The 25,993-nt window shown below is 35.2% G+C and overlaps 1 protein-coding gene across 2 annotated transcripts in view; it reads left to right on the top strand.

The window, feature by feature from the left end:
• The window catches only part of LOC150101979 (uncharacterized), a 51,566-nt gene extending 26,164 nt beyond the window's left edge, over positions 1-25,402 (top strand). For both annotated transcript variants that reach the window (XM_090400658.1, XM_090400657.1), the window contains exons 2-3: positions 1,457-1,926; positions 25,004-25,402. In XM_090400658.1, coding sequence (XP_090256784.1) covers positions 1,625-1,926; positions 25,004-25,349 — 648 coding nt within the window. In that variant the 5' untranslated portion in view covers positions 1,457-1,624 and the 3' untranslated portion in view covers positions 25,350-25,402. The remainder of the gene's footprint in view (positions 1-1,456; positions 1,927-25,003) is intronic.
• Positions 25,403-25,993: the final 591 nt, after the last annotated feature.

The following is a 25,993-nucleotide window of genomic DNA, read 5'->3' as shown; positions in this document are numbered from 1 at the left end:
CTTCAGTTCTAAGCTGTCCGAATGCTGAATAGACAGGGCATTCAACATCAGAATCACTGAATACTAAAAATTACATCCAGTTCCACCCATACAGCCACTCAGGGCTTTCTGACCGTGCCTTCGACACCTGCCACAAGATATGATGGAAAAAGAACCACACAGGATGTAAGATTTTTCCTAGAATCTGCCACATCCTTAAGAAACTACCCAAACCTCAACAAATTTGGTTGTATGAAACTACCTCAAATATGAGAAGCACTCATCTTGAGAACTTTAACCCAGTAGGCAAGAACACCCATTCCAGCGCACTAGGGGAGCACTATTCAGGACTTCAGACTTACCTTTGTTGTTCTGCTTCAGTCGTACTTACCCTTGCATGCACATATCAATTTGTTTATTGTTCTCTGATGATGGCAATTTAACTTTGCTAAAATATTGGAAATACTAATTAAGTTTTGTCTCATTAATATATAGTATACATTGTTAATTTCCTTAAGTTATTATATATTCAGTTAAATCCTCCCAATATCATCAATGTAAAAGTTAAACAACACTGGCCTCAAAATTGATCCCTGCGGCACATCACTAGTGACTTCTCTTTCAGGATACCACATCCCCATACACAACTTGCTGATACTTATCTGTCAGCCAGTTACTTATCCATCTAGAATTCAATACCATCCTACTCCAATTTAGTTACCAACTTGTGTAGCATTCTATCAAAAGCCTTTGCAGAATCTAAGTACACCTCTGTATATATTCATCTCCCTTGTCCAGTATGCTCATCACCTAATTATAGTATATAAATAAGTTAGTAAAACATGACCTCCCTTTAACAAACCCATGCTGACCATCACAGAGAATACGGTTATTCCTACAGGAGTAGAAATGAAGGGTATGATATTTTTCATAAGGACAAGAAGGGAGGGCAGAGTAAGACTGATGTTATCAGGAGAATTAGGTCCACATAAGATAGAGATTCAAGAGGGAACAAATAATTAAGTTTCATTTAAAAAAATATTTGATATGCATGTTTTTAAATGAAAACCTAATATTTGTTAATGTTAAAATACTGCTATATATATATATATATATATATATATATATATATATATATATATATATATATATAACTAACATTTTAAAATCTAACATAGCAATCATAAAGTTTATTGCTATGTAGGAAAAAAACATTTTGCATGTTTTTTAAATGAAAATTGATTATTTTTTGATGTTGGAATACTGCTAAATATATAATTTTAAACCTAACATAGAAATCATAAATTTGATGGTATAGAAAAACCTATGGGATATGCATAATTAAGAGCACAAAACTACAGTTATGAAATTGTAGCAATGTTCAGTATTTAATGAAATTGTTTTTGTATTACTTTACACTGTTAGCATTGTGAGATATAAGTATTAATTAGTGTGTGTATATATTATATAATTTCAGATTTGAAAAATATAAAAATATACACTCTCAAGGATGCCAAGATGTTCAGACAAGGTTATGGTCCAGTCATGTTTGATATGTCTTCAAATGTGCAAAGAAGGATAGTGAATAATCAGTATGTCTCAGATATGAATATAATAATAGCATGAATGATATTGAGTAATCGATATGTCAGAAGAACAGGTGCACCGAAAGCGGCAAGCAGATTGTCGGAATAAACATATGAAACGACAGAAACTGCTTCTTGGGGAAATTTCTAAGCGACCAAATGAGATCAGTGACCTTGGATGGACAAATGTTAGCAAGCAGTGGACAAAATCATCTATTAATGACATGAAGTCTTCGTCAACAGCTGAACATCTGTTGCTACCGCTGTCATCTTTGGAGGGAATGGAGAACAGGTATCAAGAAAGAGATGGGTTATGTATGAGTTCTGAATTCCATCATTGGCAGGACACCGAAGTAGTTGGGTAAGATTTCATTATTCACTAGTTCGTCTGTCAAAGTGATGGGTAAATTGCCATCAAAAAAAAAAAAAAAACTAAATAGTTTTCTCTAAAATATAGTTTTTTTGTATTTAATAAGCCCAATGTGTGTTATGACATACAGTTGTACATTATCCATGCATTCTTGGAACTTTATCATTGGACTTAGCAAAATTGCACCTTATTTGATTGTTTCAGTTGTACTCAAATAACTGTCACTGCACTGTAAGCTATTTATTTATATCACAAGAATTTTATAAGCATATCATATTTGTTGTGCATAGTGTCTTAATAAATGGTAGTGATATGATACTGGGACTTTCTTCATTACTTTAAACGAATATGAATAATTTTGCAATAATTAATGTGATAGTTATTTTGGTACAGCTACCTAAAACGTTTCCATGTAATCAGTGTGAGAATTAAATAATTTTATTTAAGTTAAGGGATATTACATCCCATATTGTTTCTTAGCCGAATAAGAAACTCAAAGAGTTTCTTGTTGAATAGAGAAACTATATAAAGTTCGGTGATTCCAAGTGTAAGCAAATACCTGGATAGTGCAGCACCTGACCCATTTGGTAGTGCAAACTGAGGCAACTCATAGTAAGGGTGGAGCAAGCTCCGATCACTATTCTTGGTATTTACCCATAATGTGAACTTAGCTCCTAGGAGCTGTATTACTGTTCTACATTATGAGAGAAGGTCACTACCCAGACAATAAATAATTTTAGTTTGCTATCATGTTATATTTTTAATTTGTTTTTATTATGAAATAGACTTTAAGAGCTAATAATTGTGCATTGCTTTTTGACATCTAGCAAATATTTAATTATTTAGCAAATTTAAATCATTTAGTGTACAGTATAATTCACAAGAATCATCTGATTTTTGCAACAGAGAAAGTGTCCTTTTATACCAATGCTTTTAAAATTTCATAAGAGATCCCTCAGAAGACACATCAGAGGATGAGTCTACCGAATCGTACGCATGTAACATATGTCATTGTTTCCTCATTCTTCATATTTTCAGAATCCTTTATCAATACATTCTCCTCATTTATTAACTAAACTGGATTTTTAATATCATTCATAAATATAGATATTAAAAATAAAAGAAAAGTTTCACTATTTTAATATCTGGTAACTTCCTCAGAGTACAAATAATGGTTGATAATATGCAAAGAAGATAGAAATAATGACAAAAACACGAACTTTGTTATTATTATTACACCCTCCATGGAGTCAGCAAACTTATCGTTGGAGGTTCATCAACTGACGACATATTTATTATACTGAATCATAAAATCCTTAACACTTCCAACATTAACAACATATTCTGGCAATGCATTTCATTCACTCACAATTCTTCATGTAAAAAATCTACTTCTCACACTCTTCTTTACCATACTCTTACATAACTTCCAGGGATGGCCTCTGGTTCTTCCTTTCTGCTCTTTTTATAATCTCCACCGGATTAATCCGATAAAATTTCCTCACCAACTTAAAACATCTCTATCATATTACCTCATTTCCTCCTATTTACCAAACTCTTAAATCCACATTCCTTCAAACTTTCTTCATGGCCAACATTCCAGATTCCTGAAATAGTCCTCTCCAATGTTTCCACATCACATTGAAATCCAGGTGACCAAATCTGAGCACAACTGTCCACGTGTGGTCTAACTATTGCTTTATACAGTGGCATTACGATGTTCAGTCTTTGCAACACTTGTAATATTCCCTCTAAATATTGACAGTCTACCGTCAATTACTCCCAGATCTTGAATCTCATCCAACATAAACTGCAGTGGGGGGAAGCGGGGGGGGGGGAGTGTTTTGCAAATATGCTTGCTGGCAACTTTATCTTATTGATTTCAAGTGATTGAGGTGTGAAATTATTCTTATTATCATCTGAGACCTCCAGGGAGTCCAGGACAATCGAGGAGGGTCATATGTAATCCATACCAGCTGTCATACCTTCTCTTAAACGTATTCACACTACATACACTCACCACTTCAACAGTCAAACTGTTCCACTCACTTACTGCTTTGTGAGAGAAAAAGCTAGCTCTTACCCCTTTCTTATCTATGCACAAACTTAATTCTGTGTTTGCTCTCATTCCTCACCTTCCATATAATGAAAATTTTCAATCAGAAATTTATAGACCTCATATCACCTCTCTTTCTCCTCTTTATCAGGATCTGCAATCCACATGCTCTCATTCTGTATTCATAATCCTGATATAGTCTTTGTAATTCTTCTTTGCAATCTTTCCATAGCTATTTTCCTAACAAGCAGATCAAATCCAGTATAACTTTGCAGTATTCAAAGTGTGGTTGTATCAAGGAATTTGTAAAGAGATGAAAATGACTTCCTTATCCTTGCATGTCAATGTCTTTTCTACTGTTGTATTTGCAATTTTTGTAACCTTTGAACTTCAAGTTCCTATACACCAAAACTCCAAGATCTCTATCCTCATCAGTTTCTTTTAGCATAATCCCATCAGTATAATATGCCATTGGAAATCTTATTACACCAAAGTGCATAACTTTACCCTTACTAACATTGAAAATTTCCCTTTATGCACAAACCGGTCCTCAGCTGCAGGAATGACTTCATCTGTGGTAAATTTTGTTCCTTTTAAGTGTTCCTTTAAATTTGGGAATAGGAAATAGTCAGGTGAGACTAGGTCTGGCAAATAGGGTGTGAGGTAGACAATTAAAGCCCAAGTTGTGTATTGTCTGTTGAGTTTCATGTGCAGTGTGAGCAGGTGCATTTTCCTGTAAAAGCAGCATGCTTCTGCTCAGTTTCCTGCAGTGTTTTTCTTTCAAGATCTTCTTCAGTGTTTTCAGAGCTGTTGAATAAACTGTTGCTGTAATGGTTTCACAATTTTTGAGGTATCTGGTAACGATTACACCATCCATATCCCAAAAGACAATGACAAGAACCTTCCCTGCTGACTTTTGGGTTCCAAACTTCTTTGGCCATGAAGAATCATTTTGTCTCCACTCCATTCACTGTTGTTTGGTCTCTGGGTCATAGTGATGAAGCCATGTTTCATCAACATTCACAATACAAGCTAAAACATTTGTACCTGATTTCTCAAAATGACCAAAAATCCATTGATTAATGATGGCTCACACCTCTATATCTTCAAAACCTCTGACATATCTTCTTATATATCCTAAAAGAAAAAGAACAAATTATTACAATTTGATGAAACATAGGGGGTTAAAGGGTTTTAAGATATGTTCTTTTTTGTGGTTATATCGGTTGCTTTAATATAATTTTTGTTCGAGGCGTTTATCAGAACTTTTCAGCCTCCCCCTCTTATCTTTGCATCATTGCCAAACAGTTGTGAGATTTTTCCTGATATCATTAATGTATAGATTAAACCAGCATTCGTCAACCTTTTTACACCTGCAGACTGGGGAAAATAGGAGATTTATTTCACGGACCAGCTGACTGCTAAGACAGAAATATAACAATGTAGTTAGTATTTTATTTATTAAATACAATGCTATAAAATTACAATTTTTAGGTAGTGCGACATCTGCTGCTGCTTAGAGGTTAGAAATTTGATATACATGGCTAGAGCGTTGTTTCTAAGAGATGAAGAAATTTTTGGCGGACCGCCAAGAAATTTCTGCGGACCGGTCCAGTCTGTGGACCGCAGGTTGAAGAACAAGGGATTACACAACAATGATCTGATAAATAATCCCTGGAATACACCAATGGTCACCTTAAATCTGGCAGATTCACACCCACTTTATACCACTTTCTGATACCTTTCTATCAGTTATCTACTTACTAACTATTATAATAACGGAATTAACCCACGTAAATTATTCTTTATTCATAGAATTTTCACCTGAGTATCACAGGCATCATCAGTACAGGTACAAGGCTAATTAAACAATAACTGTTATATTCACAAAGTGCCACCTAAGTAGCTAAGGTTAAATTTCCTAAAGTTATTTATTATTTTTTAAAAAAAATTTTTAATTATTTTAATTATTGAGTTATAATAATTAATTTTTTTTATTTATTTTTATAATTAAATATATATGTGTGTATACAATTATATGTTAGGAAAGATTTGCTGCTTTATAAAGTACTATCTTCCACAAGGGGGAAAGACGTAGACCATCGGATCTGTTTAGGTTAGGGGAGTGAAGTAATGTTTCACGTGTTTCTTTGTATAGCCATTCCATTAGGAACCGAATTTTGAATGACTTTTGTCTTGTTGCACTTAACTCTGTGTCTGGTGTTAGTGGCATGTTCTGCAGTTCCAGACTGTTTGGGTTCAAGGTACTGGATATATGACTGGTGTTCTTCTAACCGGACCTGATCAGATCTTCCTCTTTGTCCGAAATATGTTAACCCACATGAGCAGGGAATCTGGTGGATAGCTGAGATGTGGGAGCTTGTCCTTTGGAGACACTAGGAATGTGGAGATTTTTCTGGCAGGTCAAAAAGCACCACACAGATATTTAGCAGTTTTAGCACCTTAGCTATGCGTTCACTAACCCCTTGTACATAGGGGATAGGTATACGTGTAGGTTCTTCTGTACTTAAAGAGAATGATGGAGTACGACTACTTAAAGCTCTTTTTATGTAGGACTTCTATACTCACCCATAATGTCCTAAAATATATATACCCTTTTTGGAGTAATTATAGCCAATGTATTTAAATTAAGGGACACTCCTAAACAAAAACGGGCTATAATAGCCGTAATTATAATAATATCCATATAATTACTACTTACCTGGATAGTAGCATGATCACTGTCACCAACTAGTGTGCAATAGTCATATTCTTATCTAGAATCTATTTTGATTCTATGATCAAATCTAACACTCTTTGACCTTGAGTTCTTCACTTACTTCTTGAGGAAATTGTCTCACAGCCACTCAATAAATTCTCCTTGAGTGGCTGTGACATGAGATTTCTCATCTACCTAAACAATGCTTGGATAATTTAAGTTGCCCTTAATGATTACTCATTTAATATTAATTGTTTCCAGCAGCTGAACTTCCAGCTATGTAACAACACCCACCATATATTTCATTCTGTTAGCCTCTACTCCACTTCACTTCACCTCATATAGTAAACTCAACTCAATCTCCTTGGTATGTTCTACATACCAGGGAGTTTTATTATTGTTTTTGTGTTTAATCCCTTTAATGGAAAACAAAAGTTGCTTTCTGGGCTATGGAGCTAGATGAGGAATTGGATAAGTACCAGATTGACATAATAGGGGTGATGTAAACTAAAAAAAGACAAAAACTGATGAGATATTTGTAAGCAATAAATCCAAAATGTTATATGCAGGCAATGACAATCAAGGAAAAGAAGAAGCAGTCATAGTATTTAACACTAAATACAAGGCTAATCTTCTTGATTGAAGGCAATTTCAAGTAGAGTGATGTGAGCAACTATCACAGTGAGGAACTGGACAATGAGACTTATTTGTGCCTATGGCCCCACAGAAGGTTCTGCTAAGGTAGAAGTGGAGGAATTTTTTTGAGGCTTTAGAGAAAGTAACTGACACAATGAAAAATGAAAAGTTTGTCCTTGTTGGGAATCTAAATAGCAGAGTAGGAAATGATTGTCAGACATACAAAAATGTTTTGGGAAAATTTGGAGAAAAGATCAAAGCTAATAATAATGGAATACCTGTTGGATTTCTGCTCAGGACGTGGACTGGTTATTACTAACACCATGTTCCAACATAAAATATACACAAATTCGCATGGAGAGAAGAGGCAAGGAATAAGAAAAGTCTCATTGACTATGTTATTATGGATAGTCATGTTTTCTCTCTGCTGCAGAACACTAGAGTGGACAAAGGATTTGAAATTGGAGGTGATCACCATTTAGTCTTGAGCAGGATAAAATTGAATTTCATATTGAAAAGAACATGTAAGAAAGTTTTAAAGCGAATAGAAGTTCAGCAGCTCTCAGATGTGAATTGTAGACTAATATACACAAACATTATTCAAGAAAAAATTAAAGAGTTTGTGAACAGTTGGAGATTCAGTGTGCAAGCGCTGAAGAAAACATTGATTGATTCAGCCAGAGAGGCATATGGCGAGGTTGTCTGCAAAGATAGAAAAATCAGAACTCCATGGTGGACACTGGAAGTTAAAGAGGCATTGAAGGTAAATAAGTTCCTAGAAAATAAGTCAGCCTGTGCTCTTAGAGAATACTGAGACAAGTTTAGGGAAGCTAAACGCTGTATCAAACTAGCTAAACAAAAGTCATGGGAAGGCATTGGTAAGAACATAGAAAATAAATATCAACAAGGTGGCAAGATATTCTGGAGGTTGTTGAAGAAGCTCGGAAATGGAGGAAAGAGTGATGTAAAAGGAATTAGAGATGATAAAGGTGTCATGAAAACTAGAGAAAAAGATATCCTTGAAGTATGGAGTAATTACTTCGAAAAATTGCTAAATGAAACAAGCAGTGATAGCATAGCGATAAAAAAAGAAAAAAAACACTCAACAGGAATGCAGTCAGGAATACATATCCATATTTGAAGTATCAAAAGCCTGTAATGTGGAGAAGATGATATTCAACTAGAAATGCTCAAGTATGGATATATAAAAGTCTTACAGAGGCTACATTGCATAGTTCAGAAGGCCTGGACAGAAGGATGAATTCCAGATGAATGGAGTAGAGCTGCCATAGTATCCATATGTAAAAAATGAAATAAAAAATGAATGTGAGAATTACAGAGGTATTTCGCTACTGAGTGTTCCTGGTAAGATTTATGCAGGTATACTTGGGAAACATTGGAGAAGGATTGTAGAAGGGAAGCTTGGTGAAGAACAAGCTAGATTCAGGCCAAATGGAGGCTGTCGTGATCAGATTTTCACTTTATGACAGATAGTTGAGAAATCATGGAAATATATCAAAAAAAGCTGTATTTTAGTTTTGTAGACCTGCAAAAGGCATATGACAGAGTGCAAAGAGAAAAGCTATTCAAAACGCTACAGTTGTATGGTGTCAATGGGGCATTATATCAAGCAATACTTAGTCTTTATTTGAGTTGTAAATCAGCAGTTAGAATTGAAGGAAGTACAGGATGATGGTTTAATGTTAAATCTGGTGTGAGACAAGGATGTACATTATCCCCTCTGTTATTCATTATCTATATGGATCACATTATGATGGAAAGTGGTATTAAACCTGATATCAAAATTCAAGATGTTAATCTCAGCTCTTTGCTTTATTGTGGATGATGTTATACTTCTAAATAAATCCACTGGAAGTCTGCAAGATTCCCTGACTAAATTGAATAACTGTTGTAATAGATATGGTATGAAGGTCAGCAATAACAAGACAAAGACAATGAAAATAGGCAGAAGCATTAAAAATATCTACTGTATTGTGAATGTAGAACCTGTAAAAGAAGTAAAACATTTCAGCTACTTAGGCACAATTTTTAGTGAAGATGGTAAATTAAATATGAAAATAGACAACAAACAAAATCAACAAAGATCAATTGAATAAATTTATATGGAATAAGAGAGAAATTAGTCAAAACACTAAATTAGCTGTATACAAGATAGTGTTCAAACCAATTTTCACTTATGGATCTGAGAGCTGGGTCAGAAGTAAAACACTAGAACAAAGACTAGAGACCACAGATATGAGAGTTCTGAGAAAGATTAGGGGCATGAACAGATGGCATCAGTGGCAATATCATATTTAAAACGAGGATATTAGGAAAGAACTTGACATTGTTAGCAGAGCTAATCTTAGGTGTATGTTCACTTAAACAGAATGGGAGAGGAAAGATTAGCAAAACAAGTGTTCTCTGCCAGGTTGGCAGGAAAACGACCCAGAGGAAGACCAAGATATAGGAGGATTAATACAGTAAAAAGTGTCGTAGAAGATAAAAATATAAGATCTGACAATGTTAGTCTCCACAGGTAACAGATTGATTTGGAGGAAAATTTGTAGATAGGAAGTTAGTAATGATATAAATTTTTCATGTAGTACTGTCATATCCTGTACAGCTCTTGAGGGTACATGTCAGGAATTTGATGATGATTGTTTTCCATCAACAGATACACTTAGGTCTGTACCCAAAGCATACATTTCCACTCCTTCACTAGATAATGATACGAATGTCGGTTTCCCTTTCTGCATTATGTATTACCCCAATAAGTAATTTTTCCAGACTCCTGATTTGAAACCCATTCAAGTGCAGGTTGTCTCTCTAATCAAGTCTTTTCTAACTATCAAATTCACTTCACCTACAAAAACTTGTACCCATTTCTTCTATGCAGCTTGCACATTGAATCATTTGCTATCATCACTCTCCTTAACTCAGTACAGTCATAATGGTATGATAGTGAGTGTAAACAAAATGAAAGAGCGTGTATTGTATGGAGATTCCCTAGTAAGAGGTGTGTCCCTAGTTGAGAGTTTAACGAAATCATACCATCCCGGTGCGACCGTAAAGAATGTAAGCAAGTCAATTAGAATGCAAAAACAGCGGGTGAAGGAATTAATCATGGAAGCAGGTATAAATGATTTGAAAGGAAATAAAAAGGCTATGAGTGAGAATGTGCAGGAATTGCTTGAGGTAGCAAAAGAAAAGAGTGAGAGAGTTAGGATGGTGAGTCTGTTGCCACGGCATGACAGTGAAGAGTATAGAAGGAGGGCCATAATTGCTAATGACTTTATGTGTGAATTATGTATGATGAGTGGTGTGTAATTTGAGGAATGAGTTCGATGGGCGAAAGGATTTATATAAAATGGATGGATTACATTTGAATGGATTTGGTGTGCGGAGACTTGAAAAGGTGTTGTCGAATGTGGTGGAAGTGATTTACAGAACCAGGGAAACTAGATTTATTAAGGGGGGAGGGAAGTAGATTTGCAGGTTTTAGGGAGACAGTTGAGTGTGTGAATGTGTGTAATATGCCCAAGCGAGTATGAAAGACCACGAATCAGAATGGGATAAGTTAGTATAAGGCATCAAAATAGGGATGGGACAAATTGGCTTCTTCAGTTCATGTATGCCAGAAGTATTAGGAACAAGAGGGAAGAATTTTTGGCCTTGGTTGGCACACTTCCAGACCACAGGTTATTGGCATTAGTGAAACATGGCTGACAAAAGATGACACAGCTAGTGGGAATGTGAGGGGTATGGTGTGTTCAGGAGAGACAGGGAGAATAAAATGGGGGAGGGGAGGTGTGTTATTAATGATAGAGGATGAGCTACAACCAAGGAGAATAGAAGTGTAACTGCAGGATAGAGATAAGAGCACATTTGAGGCTATTTGGTGTGGGATTGAAACTAGCAGAACAAAATATACAGTTGGGTGCTGCTGTAGACCAGGTGATGGAATAGATGGTGGAGATAGTATGCATAAGCAAATAGAAGAAATGAGTGGAAGGAGGGTAATTATTATGGGAGATTTCAAGTATGGTAACATTGATTGGAAGGAGGAGAGGACACATGGGAGGAAGGAATTGAATTTTATGCGGTTATTAAGGGATAACTATCTGCGACAGCATGTAATGGAAAATACTAGGGGTCAGAGAGTGCTTGACCTAGTAATTGCATCAGAGAATTTGGCTGTAACGAATATGACCACGTTGCCACCAATTGGTGAGAGCGATCATAGGGTCTTGACTTGGGAGGTGGCTAAAGGTGTGGAATTTACAATTAAGACAGGGTACATTTGGAATTATCGGGCTGGTAAGTATGACAAGCTTAGGAGATTGATTGGTACTGTGCCATGGCATGTAAAACTGTAAGGGCTAGAAGTGGACAGTGCATGGGAGATGGTTAAGAAGTGTTTGCATGAAGCAATGGCTGACTGTATACCTAGAGTTCGAATAATAAATCAAGTAGGAGTTAAATGGATGAATAACACCATTAAGCTTGAGCTGCAAAAAAAGAAACAACTATGGAGGGGATATAAGGAGAAAGGTGACCGGCAGACACATGAACAGTATAAAGCCCAGGCCAGAAGGGTAATGAGTGTGGTAAGAAAAGCAAAAAAGGATTACGAAAGAACATTGGCCCTGCAGGCTAAAGACAATCTTAAACAGTTTTTTCGATATGTTGCGAGTAAAAGAAAAAATGTATATGGCAGAGTGATTTAAAGAATGCCAATGCTAGGGAGGTAAATGAATCAGTTGATATAGTTGAATTACTGAGCAAGCACTTTGCAAGAGTATATCATCCAGGTGGTGACATTGCAGAAATGAATGAACCAAAAGCTTATACAGGAATTGTGGTGAATGAGATGGAGGTGGGTAGTCTATTACAAAACCTCAATGTCAATACATCTGTGGGATTGGGTGGTATACCAGCTTGTGTCGTACGTGAAGCAGCTAAAGAATTGTCAGTACCCTTGACCATTTTGTTTAATCTGAGTCTCAGGTCTGGGTTAGTCCGAGGGGATGGAAAGAGGGGAAAATAGTTCCACTGCATAAAGGAGGTTCCAAGACTGCTGTTGTAAATTACCAGCCAATTAGCATATTAGGAATCGTTGTCAAGGTCTTGGAGAAACTAGTCAAGAGAAGAATACAGGATTGGATAGATGAAAATGCAATACTGTATGGGGGACAACATGGTTTTGTGAAGGGTAGATCATGCCTCAGTAATTTGCTCACATTTTATAACACAGTAACGACTGAACTGGATGAGGGTAATGGGTTTTCAGTGATTCTGCTGGACCTTGCCAAGGCCTTTGACAGGATACCACATGGAACTCTAATCAGTAAACTGTAGCAGATGGGGATGGATATAGGGTTGGTGAGATGGATAGGAGGTTGGTTGATGGAGAGATACCAGAGAGTGGTTTATTCAGGAGTGGAGTCCAAAAGATGGCTTGTGATTAGTGGTGTGCCGCTGTTGGATTGTGATAGAGTGGAATTTTAGGAACTCCAATCTTATCACAATCTAACATGCATTTCTAAACAAAAAAGGAATATAAATACAGGTGATTGCCTCTGAGTATAAAATTATTGCTATGTAAATATATCAAGCAAATTTTACTATGAGAAATTAAATAAGTGTGTATTTAGTACCATTCACAAATGAGTTAAAATCAATAATGAAAGTGTAAACCTTTAGCAGAATTTTATATAGTAATATGTATTAATAGATATAGAATGTTAGCACAAATTCAACATGAGGGAGGGGGAGTAAAGTCCAAAGGTCACGGAGCAGTGACGTGAGGAAGCGGCTTGCCCCAAGCAAACAGCGTGATGTCAGCGCATGCGATAGCGGAGAAGGCTGGACACCGTGACATAACACCACGTGACATTGCAAAATGCGAGAAACGCTGAGAAAAAAGAAGGAAATATAAGGGTCATGCACCCCTGAAAAAAAGGCTTTTTGTTCCTAGATCTCTTAGTGTTCGTCTCACGGTGGTGAAGGGTGGCAGTGCCTCCATACCGGAGGATTCCAATAAAGGCAGCATCGGAACTTGGCGGTCGTATCTCCGCGGAAGAAATAAGCTCGGCAGGCATAGAAAGCCAGATTGAAGCATGTGGATATTAAGGAGAGGCATATTCCGGTAGACCATTGACGTGATACAGAACCAAAGGGCAGATAAGTAGACTTTATTTGTATTTCACTGAATGTGAATGAGAGATTTGTGCCACGCTCATAAAGCAGAAAAGGGAACATTAATGATATTGATTAAGACTGTGTTGCTATTGTTTAGAGAGGGTTGCCTTAAATTTTACTGTCTACCACTGTGATAAAGTTCCTTAATATGTTATAAGAAGTTACGAATATGTCTAGAGTGAAGAATTGCTAATTTATAAAGGGATTGTAAAAGATATAAATGCTATCTTGTGTGGTTTGACAGAACTACTGAGAAATAGAAAGATTGTGATAATCATGCATGATTAAGGTATTTAAGAGTATAAATAAGATTCTTACTTTAGAGAATTATAGCATAATCAGTTATAAGTATATTTGTAGTATTTTAACTCTATCCTGACTGTCAGGAATTTCCTTAAGATGGGAATTAAGCTAATAGTATTGAATGTACATATTTTTGATATATAATAAACCTCGCTTTTGTATCTAACTAAGACTATCTGTGATTTCTGGAATCTGATGCACCTCTTATAAAAATAATACGAACCTATGCGGGAGACTAGAAAGAAGTAAAGTTTGGCCACATCTGCAAAGTTGCTAGGTATCATTTAAGTACTGTCCTGAGATCACCTCTTGATTGATAATATTGTCAATCTAATAGCGCTAAGTGCCTCAGCGAAATATAAATTTTCTTGGCGTTTTACGAGAGGTAGATCTCTGATACTCTGGTGTTGCCTCGATCTCGAGAAGATTCCATTGTCCCTCAGAGGTACCACGTGATACCCGTATGGAATTTTAATGGGGAACTGACTCAAAGACTAAAGAATAGTTATAGTAGTAGGAAGTCGACACAACACCGCAGGGTTCTGTTCTTGGACCACTGCTTTTCAATTTGTTCATTAACGATATAGGAAAGGATTTGAGAGAAAGTGTTCACTTGTTTGCTGATGATGCAAAGTTGGGTAGACCAATTGTGAGTGCACAGGATGTCAAAATTTTGCAGGATGATTTGAATAATTTGGAGGACTGGGCTAAGGAAAATGGATGGATGTTAATTTAATGTGGCAAAGTGTAAGGTTATGCATTTTGGAGTGAAAAGATTAGCAGCAGTATATCATATTGGGGGAACCGTACTCCAGGAGATTGATGAGGCCAGGGATTTGAGCGTGTTGGTGGATAGGGAGTTGAAGTTTAGGGGGGGGGGGGCACATTGCAAAAGTGGCTAAAACAGCTCATCAAATCACTTGGTTACTGAAAAATACTTTAACAAGCAGAGACAAACAAGTTATTGTTCCTCTATATCGAGCCCTGATAAGACCCCATCTGGACTACTGTTCCCAGATATGGGTGCCAGGGTTTCTTCTTGATGGGAAGTAGGTGAAGAGGATCCAGAGAAGAGTGACCAAGATGGTGGCAGGTCTGTGGAATGAACCTTATGAGAACAGGTTGAAGATTTGTGGGTTGCAAAAATTGGTTGATAGGCGGGAAAGGGGTGATATGATTAAGACATTCAAATTACTGAAGGGTTTCTATAAGATTAATTGAGAAGATATTTTTGAGAATAGGGCTGGTGGTGGGAGAACTAGGGGCCATACATTGAAGCTGTGCAAAAATGTGGTTAACAGAGGTGTTAAGAGCTAGGTTTTTTACTTGGAGAGTAGGTAAATGAGTGGAATAAGCTGTCAGAGTCTGTTGTGGGTGCTATGACCGTGAATGAGTTCAAGGCGAGGTATGATAGATACTGTGCGAAAGTCTAATAGTTGTTCTTGACATGATGTTAGGGCCTCCCTCGATGAGTCTGTCGACTCCTTGGAGTTGCCCGTAATAATAATAATCTTTGTAGCATACCAACAATTTTTACTGTCTTATTTTTCATTCTTGCTTCTTTCAATGGTCCTGTAATTGTGAGGTGTCTTTACTCTATACTTGTCTTTATCATCCTATTATCTCTTATTAATATTATTCTTATTCCTTTATATTTATTTTCTTATACCTTATATATCTCTCTCTCTATCTCTATCTTATACCTTATATATCTCTCTCTTATACCTTATATCTTTATCTTCTTATCGTCAATACCCACTTCTTGTATGTGATTTCTCTTTCTTTAATCTTTTGTTCTGTTCCTTTTATACATCTCTATTTATCTTTAAACTTATATCCTCCTATTCCTTATCTTCACCTCCAGTATTCCTATTTTATTATACCAAGGATCTCTAGATATTTATTTGAATTAGTGACTGCACCTCTGGAAATCCTTTTATGGCATTAAATATTACTGCTTTCGGTAGATATTATTCCTTGCTCTTATATACGGTCGTGGCTATCCCTTTATCTAATTCTCGTATTAATTATCTATCTTCCTCGCTCACAAGTTCGGTTGTTTTTTAGAACAGTGCATCAAAGAATTAAATTATCAGGCAACACTATTAATATTTAAACAACAAAATTTTAATTCACATAAGACACATTTTTGCACTGCATTTTCAATAATAAAAGGAAACATCACAATTTAAATCTGCATAAACAGACTAATTAAGTTGCATTATCTCACACAAATATCATGTCACGCATATAACTAATTTTCTTAATGCAACATAAGTCATTTATACTGAGCAATGGTACTTGTTACTAAATTATTAAATCTTACTCATTGAACACATAAACAATATCTTTTACACACAATTGCTCTTTCCTTTCTATGCAGGGAATATTCTATAGGCAAGTTTCAGCATACAGTTACACTAAGACTTATTTCAAACTAAAAATTCCTGACACTTAATTGCTTTATAATCTTTAACTGTTAAATATGCCTATTTAGATCATCTTCTATTTACAGTCCACTAATAAGAGTTCTCTTAAAAGCTCAAGGATTATAGCACGTTACGCATGTTTAATGAGATTCTATTGTAATCATGCACCCTAACTGTATGTTATTCCTATTATTGTTTTAAACTACTGTACTGATGATGTCCTAAGATACTTAGGATGAAATATTTACAATTAAATAATTTTCACTGTGGTTAATACATGTGTTTCTTTTAGTTAAAGATAACCCTAACAGATATCTTCTACACTCTCATCTATTTTCATAGCTTGGTCTTTTCATGAATAATTTTGATATATTAAGGAAGCCAACTAGTAACAGATTTATTTAAAGCATGACACCATCTACACAGAGTAAAGAAATCATTTTAACATTTTTAAATGTAAACTGATTTTGTAATCAGTGGTTTCTTATTCTGTCAAGTGCAATAACCTTAGATTAATGCCAGAATAGTGATGGAGTAGCTATGACAAAAATATAATTGAAATTACTTGATTAAGAATGTGAACTTGTTTTCTAAATCAGAAAATTTGTATAAACGTTCATGTTTATATAAAGATCTATGTAAAAGTTTAACCTTTTCCCAATGGATCCTATGGTTTGGATTTTCAATTCCGTGTTGAGAGAGGCCAGATTTCTGTGGTTTAAAAAGACGAATGTGGTCTTGATGTTCCGAGATGCATTTCTGAACAGACCTACCTGTCTGTCCAAAGTAAGACAATTTGCATGAGCATGGAATCTCATAAACGCCAGGCAACATCAAAGGCGAGAGTTTGTCCTTAGGCGAAGGTAAAAAGGGTTATCTTTATTGTTCTGAATATAATATAAATGGCTATTGCTAAGGAAAAAAATGAAGCTTACTGTGACCTGAAACACTGTAAAAGCATTTGGCAAGATTACTGCATTTTAATTTATATTGAAAATAAGAGAAATAATGGAAATAGAATTGATTCATAGATTGGATAGATGTTATCAACCATGAATGTGTGTTTGTGTCCTAGAAAAGGAAAGGTAATAATTGGTTTGCCATTTATTACCTTTCCTGTTCTTGGTTCATTGTTATTCTACTTATATGTTAATGATATTGTTGATAGTTTGAAGGTATGATGGTTTGCTAGTATTGCAAGTTTGGGATAATATAGTTTATTATTACAGCAGAAGTAACTAACACTGTGAGACCAGTGTATTATGTCTGTTAATTCCATATGTTCTCAAGCAGGTTTGCTTGCTTTGCTGAATGAAAAAATCGAAATTTCTAGGAGGAAAGAACTCTTACCTCTGTGTGTGAGAACAGCTAAGTCACTTTCAATTGAAAAGCTCTAGTAAAAATTATTGACATCCTAGCTGACATTTAAACCTTGTCTTTCTATGAAGGACAATGTGTTTGTGCCTTTCACTTCACTTCATGGTTGTTAAGTTTTAGAGAATATAATGCACAGAAATATCTATGTATCTGAAGTTATATGACAGGGGTGTTCAACCCACTGGTCGATCTCTAGTGTATTCCTCCTTACTTACGAATTTAATTAAAACTGAAAACATAATATTTTATTTATCGTTATTTTTAATTTGCTTTAAGTGTATTGCTATTGTTTATTTATTTTTCGTTAAAATTGTCAAATCAGTAATTTTCTTATAAGTCTGGGTAAACGAATTAATTTGGATCACTAGAAGTCAAACAGTGAGCTGAGTGAATACGATTATAAGCAAAGTGTAAAAACTCGATTATAGCTTAAATATTAAATATTCCAAAGCACATTACATTGATTTTTTACTTAGGTTAAGTCCCATGTGAATATTGTAAAAAAATAAACTTTGTTTGTCTCGGTATAGTTTGTATTAGATGTTTTTGTAAATAACTCTTTTGAAGCTAACTGTATTTACTGCTTTCATAAGAATATGCCAGAGTGTTAAAAACAAAGGCAATGTTTTGTCGCCGAAGCTGTGCATGGCGGCATTAGAAAGATTGTTATTGAAACTTGTATGTATGAGAAAGGCTTGCAGGCTCTAAGTGTAAACATCTCTGAAGTCAGTCAGAAAGAGTTCAAACAACTTTCCGATGGCCGGCAACTTACAATCAAAAGAAAGCGGAGGAGAACAAAAGGCGTGCCGAACTTGAAACTTAAGATGGAAGACTCATACTGATTCTTTGGGGGTTGACAAACTTCATGTGAGGTCTCAGAGGAGGCCTAATAAAAAGGGACTGAAGCAAGCAGAAGGGGTCCCGGTTCTAGAATTGCTGTCAGAGAGGAGGCTGCCTGGTTCAGAGTCGCCTTCAGAGAGACTGCCCGGATCCACGTTGCTTGAGAGAGGAGTTTCCCGCTTCAACTTCTGCTTTTTGAACTTGTGTCTATTACTACTGATGGTGCTCCTGCAATGATAAGTAATAAATCAGGCTTCATTTCATTATGTAAAAAACAATGAAAAATATCCAGATTTTTTAACGTACTACCGTATTATTCACCAACATATATTGTGTAGTTAAAGATTAAACACAAAAGATGATTTGGATATTACATTTAAAATTGTAAATTCTGTTCCAGGAAAAGCCCTGCAATGGTGCTTATTTAAATTACAGGCAGATGAGGAAGGGAACTTTTGAAATAATGTTTGCTGGCTCAGCAGAAGTCAATTTTTAGAAAGATTTCTTGTATTAATTAACAATATAAAAAATTTTCTTGATGAAAAAGGAGATATTTATCCACAATTGAGTGATAAAAGATGGTTGTTACACTTATCATTTTTAGTAGATTTCTGTACGAAATTAAGCAATTTAAATTTAGAGTTACAAGGTAGCGATAAAAATTTAATTGACATGTTAAGTTCAATAAAAACTTTCCAACAAAACTTACTTTTATTAAAGAAAAATATAAATGACCCCAAATTTAGACACTCCCATATTTATTAAAATTTTTTGAACAAAATCAAGAAATGCTTCGCTATGATTTAAAGGAATTTATTCGTGTAATAGAATTAGTTTGAGGAAGAAATAAATTCAAGATTGAAAGATTTTAATAAAACTGAAATGATTGTATCTTTTATCAATAATCCATTTCAAGAAAACTTGAACATCACAGAAATTTCAAATAAAATTAGTTGACTGTTTGATATAAACCAAGCTGAAGTAGAACTTGAGATAATAAACATTCAGAATAGTTTTCATTTAAAATCAATAAACAATGAAGTCATTTGGAAGTATGCACATGAAAAATTCCCAGTATTAACTGATATTGCACGAAAAATTCTGTCATGTTTCGGATCGACATACTTGTCAGAATCGGCTTTTTCAAATATGACCGTCATAAAAAATCAATTAAGAAACCAAATTACAAATGATCATTTCGATGATTGTCTGCGATTGACCACTTCATATCAACTTGACTATGGAAATATTGCAAGGTCCAAACAATGCCAAATTTCACATTAACTTTTTTTTTTTTTTTTTTTTTTTTTTAATCAACCAGCATTTCCTGTAACTTGTGAGTTTGTAATCAATCTGTTTTTTTTCCACCTTTGGTTATCCAAAATAGAGAAATAAATATTTTATTCCAATATATATATATATATATATATATATTTTTTTTTTTTTTTTTTTTTTTTTTGTTGTATTAAAATAATTATGTAAAAGTGATCAATAAATTTTTAAATACACAAAGTTTTTTAGTTGTTTATTTGTGCGTAATCAGATATCAGGTTGGGGGAATGTGATCTGTATAAGAGAGTAGATCGCCGAATAACTTTTCATAGAAAAGTAGCTCGCGCAGTAAAAAAGGTTGAACACCACTGTTATATGAGAACAGCTAAGTCACTTTCAATTGAAAAGCTGTAGTAAAAATTATTGACATCTTAGCTGGCATTTAAACCCTCTCTTTCTAATGAAAGATAATGTGTGTTCCTTTCACTTCACTTCATGGTTGTTAAGTGTTACAGAATATAATGCACAGAAATATTTATGTATCTGAAGTTATATGCCAACTTTGTTGACCAGTAGATATTTCTACTCTTCAGCCAGTAGGCTGTGGATTTTAATTCCATTGTAGGCATGCATATTGGTGAATGTCTTTAGCTACTTTTATCACCAAGTGATTGATGAGTTTCATCAATCACCTGCTATGCGAAACCACCATCCTGCTAATTGGAGGCTTGAAAAAGTTATTTCAGGCCCATCCTGTCCATGGTACTAATGTATGATAAGTTTGCAACTTTTTGTGGGTACGATTAACAAAAAAAGTTATGTACATGCAATGATGCTTGTAGTGGAGTTTTCTATTAGTTCAAGTTACATTTTAAGAATAGCAATTTAAGCTGATTACCAGAGCGATAAAAATGAAGTGATTGTTCTGCTTTATACAATCACATGGATTACTGTACACTGATTTGGTTACTTAACTTTTTGGGTTGGTCAAAAGACCTTGGCATGTGGACTAAAGAGGTGAATATAATAATAGACATACTCAAATGCGTGGAAAGGCTTGTGTTCACAGTACATATTATTTATTTTCACAGTATTAATGACAACACAGAAAGAGAAGAAAATGATATTTATTAACTCATTTGCTGATATTTTGCTAGTATATCCAGCATCTTAACACAAAAACAGTTTGTCACAGTATGCAAAACAACAACAATTTGTTATAACAGTGGGACTAGTTTTAAAAAAAAATTGTAACAGACAACACAAAGTACTAAAGTCCTGATTAAGTTCCATCTATGTTGGAAAATGAGAGAAAACAAACATTAATTAGATCTTAAAATGAATATCTCACAGATTTTTGGTAAATTTTTACATCCATACTTGGCTGTATATTTGGCTTGGAGTATGTTTTAAAGCTTCTGTTGATTGCAAAAAAACAATCTCTGCCTTATGACTTCTGTGTAGCACTTTTGTTTTCTTCCAGTTGATCCTGTGTGAGGTGGTATCCAAGGCATGGTCTGCTAGATCTAACTTGCCATAACTATAGTGCCAGATATTTTTTATGTTCATCAAGGCAGATGTCAACAGTTCTTCCTGTCTGTCCATAGGAATCCTGGTTACAAGATAGTCCCGCTGTTATACCAAATTGTTGTTTTGTGTACTGTGACAAACTGTTCTTTGTGCTCTGAAGATGCTGGGTATAATATCAGCAAATAAGTTAAGAAATATTATTATCTTATTCTGTGTTGTCATCAATACTGTGAAGATAAATAACAATAAACATGATTTGGTGATGACAAGACTGAAAGTAATATAGATTATTAATCAAGGGAGAGGGCACTGGATAAATTGCATAGCAAACGCAGAAACTGCAAACCAGCTTAGGCTGCTATACTGAAAGATAGCTGAAATTAATCTGTGGGAAATCTCAAAACAAGTTGAGGTTTGGTTTGGTAATTTTTGATGAATAGGCAAAGTTTAACATGGAAATGGCTGGTAGAATTAACAAGGCTAGTTTCATTGCAGAACAGCTCAGTAAATCTGTGGAACTAGATTAGAATTTACATTTTTATTTTCAAAAGAAATAAATTACATTGGTAAAAGGCATAAAAGTAGTATGTGTGAAATCACTTCTCTCTCTCTGTCAAACTATTAAACTTTATATATACAGGGTGTTTGGGATAAATTTGACATATTTATAATTAATTATATTTTTCCGTAAGTTACATGTATTAACACACACTTCTCTTCATTTAAAAGTTTGGACCCTTCTTCATTCATATACAAGATGTCAGAAAGGATGGATAGCTGGAACCCACCTGAATCATGGAAGAGAATAACTTGTATCATGATGATTCGTGCCCGCCATCAAAATAAGGATATTACGACTGCTGCCCAATGCTCCCTGAATACAGTAAAAACAATCAGGAATGAACTAGAGACTTGCAATGGTGACTACGAGGATGTAGCAAGAAGAAAGATCCCTAGCAGACGATCTGATTGCGTTCGTACAGCAGAATTCCTCGCAAATCTGCAGGAACAGGTGTTGAAGAACCCTGGCATTGGAATTCGGGCTTTGTTCGTGGAGTTGCTAACTGTAGTCAAGCCCTGGATAACAAGGGTAGCCAATGGTAGGCCGTATGTATGGCAGCAGGATTCGGCCCCTTGCCACACCTCTGGGAAAAGTCAAAAATGGTTGTCTGAAAATTTCTACGACTTCACCAGTCCAAATGTTTGGCCTCCAAACTCCCCAGACCTTAACCCCATGGATTATTTTGTATGGGGCGCAGTTGAAAAAGACACCAATCGCACTTCCAGTAATACAAAAGCCCAGTTAATGGATAAAATTAAAACAGTTTTTGCAGCCCTTCCCAGGGAGACTGTAGCATCAGCTTGTTCGAGGTTCCGAAGCAGAATTGAAGCTGTGATCGATGCTAATGGTGGTTATTTTGAGTAAATCTTGTTGATAGTATTGTAATTAACTCTGCCTGTAATGTTTTTTTGTCAATTCATTAAATTTAATAGATACAAAGAAGATTTTCTTTTTCCTTACGAAACTGTCAAATTTATCCCGATATATATATATATATATATATATATATATATGAGAGAGGGAGAGATAGAAATTATAGTTATTCTTACCAACTTCTCTAAAATCCTAACCACTACACCAGGGATCCGTATGTAGAGGCTTAAGTGCTGTGAGAACATCATGTTGGAGGTTTAATGGATTGTATACAATACTCAGAAAGGATTAAAACAAAATTTAATACTTCCTATATTTCGTCTCAGTCACTGAGACATCTTCAGGGATTACAAAAAAACTAATGTAACATAAACACAAATACCACACAATACTAAGCCCAACCACGTGGGTGACACTAAAGTCCTATCTAGGTGGAGCACCCTCTAAGGGCGGTTGTGGGTAGCCTGGAATGTAAGGTGGGATCTCTGATAAGTGTTTCCCAAATCTTAGGAAGCTTAATGCAACTGTATTTATTTGGTTGATTTCTGAGAGCTGCTGCTGATTCCAAAAAGAGTCTCTCTTTTTGAATTTGCTGTTTTTTTTCCCATGAGATCCTTTGAGTTGTATCCAAGTCTTGGATACAACCCACAGGATCTCATGGGAAAAAACCACCATTCTCCACCACAGCAAATTCAAAAAAGAGAGACTCTTTTTGGAATCAGCAGCAGCTCTCAGAAATCAACCAAATCTTAATAATAAATACGGTTTCATTAAGCTTCCTGAGATTTGGGAAACACTTATCATCAGAGATCCCACCTTACATTCCAGGCCACCCACAACCGCCCTTAGAGGGTGCTCCACCTAGATAGGACTTTAGTGTCACCCATGTGGTTGGGCTTAGTATTGTGTGGTATTTGTGTTTATGTTACATTAGCTTTTTTTGTAATCCCTGAAGATGTCTCAGTGACTGAGACGAAATATAGGAAGTATTAAATTTTGTTTTAATCCTTTCTGTGTGCTGTATACAATCCATTAAGCCTCCAACATGATACACCAGAGATACTAATAGTTCAGTAATTAGACACATTGATATTTGCACCACCCTTGTACAACTGAACTATCATTCCTTCCATTCCTATAGTAGCTTTTCTGAGCTGAGACTCAAGTTATACAAACATGTCAAAGACCTAGCCATTTTGACTGAACATGCCTTTAGCATACTTTTTTTAATATTCCATCTGTCCATATTGCCAAATTCTTATCCAGTTATGCAATAGCCATTCATGTACCTCTAACTGTTCATCTGATATAGTAGTATAGTAGCAGCAGCAGCAGCACTGTGCACCATGCTACATACACCTGGTTGATATATCTTAGCAAAGTGTGAGTACTCATTAATTGAACAATCTCATTAGCTTCTATCATTAGAGTACCATCTATCATCAGAGTACCACATTCATTCATTCATTCATTCATTTTTTCTTTTGCTTGCAGCATAACGATAAAATTCTTTTGGATTTCCTTTTAGTCTGCATAGCCAATTTCTTTTCATATTCTGATTTAACTTGCCACGCAATACTCATTACTTTTCTGGCCTGAACTTTATATATTTCATTATTCCTCTGATTCTCGTGATATTCTTTCCACATCATCTTCTTGTGGATTATCTTGCTTAATAAGGCTGCACATCCATTTCACTCACACCCTGTTTATTCTTCAAAAGATGCATTCAGATACCATTTAAACACACTTTTAAAGATTTTGTGCATTGCTGATATCTTTACCATTCAGTAACTGATACCATGGTAGCCGAGAGAGTATTCCCCTCAGTTGATCATAATTTCCATCTTCATATTTCAGCATGTAACCTATTCTAATTGGAACATCAATGTAACATCTACTTCACAGCATGATTACTGTCACCATCTGGTGGTAAAATAGTCATATTCTTAACAGACCCCTTCTATTGCTATGAAATAATCTGGTACTCTTTGACTTCAAGATCCTTCTTTTACATGCTGCTGTGAGAAAGTTGTCTTGCAACAACTCAAATTCTTCATTCTTTTGAGATTTCTCTTCTGCACAATCAGTATATGGATAATTAAACACTCACCCATAATGATCACTCATTTAGTACCTATCAGAGTAAATTGCCAATGCATTTCATCTCTTGCAACTGAACTACTTTGTTTGGTCACAGCAGATGATGTTTATATTTAAATTTTGAGCAAATCAATGTGAAATTAATTCATTTTACTCTTTTGCAGCATGTCGTCTTATTTCAATGTTAATCAAGAAGCAGAAGATAATTATGAAGAAAATTCTCTCAGTCATGCTCTAGAGATGAAATTTGATGTGCATAATACTGCAGAAACACAGTCTTCTCTAATCCACATGGAACAGGAACTAGAAGGGAATTATTCTGAAAACTCTGCTGGTGACTGTTTTCTTCTTCAGGCAGATAGATTGCATATCGACAGTGTAATGGAAACAAAACCTTTTCCGATCAGTAATAACCAGGACCTCAGGGATGAGTTTCCAGAATATTCTGGAAGTTTTCGTGTACAAATTAAAAATAAAGAGGATTCAGACTCATACATTGTAGGATTGTAAAGATTAAAACTTTTATTATTAATAATAAAACTATTTACTTATTCAAAAGACTACTTTTATTGCTTTTACTTCTGTTTCAATAACATTGATTGTGAACATTCTCATATTACTGGTGACCAAAAGTTTCTAGAATTTTGCAATTTTACTTTAACACTTCATAAAATTATAATTGAAAAGCATGATTCATCAAAATGTTATGGTATTGATCCATATCTTCAGGAGCACTTTGTACCTTCTATAATATTGGGTTTAGACCTTGGAGGATCTGAAATCTATTCACAGTCTAAACTTCCTCAACATTGGCACATTGGTATTTGTGATTAATAATAAACCAAATTGGAGCGTACTGGCTGCCATGTTAATGCAGTCTGTCATAATACAGGCAAACAAGGAGATTGGTCAAAAACATTTCTGAACATCAAGTCCACATTCAGTTTATCAAACCAGGCAAATCTTGCCTGGCACATCATGGAATTTAAAACACAAACCAAACATGCACCACACCATGATCACCTCCAGAACCTTGAGTTCTCTTTGCCTGGCAAGCTGGGTTAATTGCTTCACCAGGCACAGACCGAACTCTCTGCCTACTTTCGGTATCAAACGGTGTACACAATGACTGGACACCACTATAGACTAACTTT

The sequence above is a fragment of the Typopeltis vanoorti genome, chromosome 11 (genome assembly GCF_054136105.1).
Source record: "Typopeltis vanoorti isolate ZY-2024b chromosome 11, IOZ_Tvanoo_1.0, whole genome shotgun sequence".
In the NCBI taxonomy this organism is placed as follows: Eukaryota; Metazoa; Arthropoda; class Arachnida; order Uropygi; family Thelyphonidae; genus Typopeltis; species Typopeltis vanoorti.
This window is presented reverse-complemented; position numbering and strand designations above follow the sequence as displayed.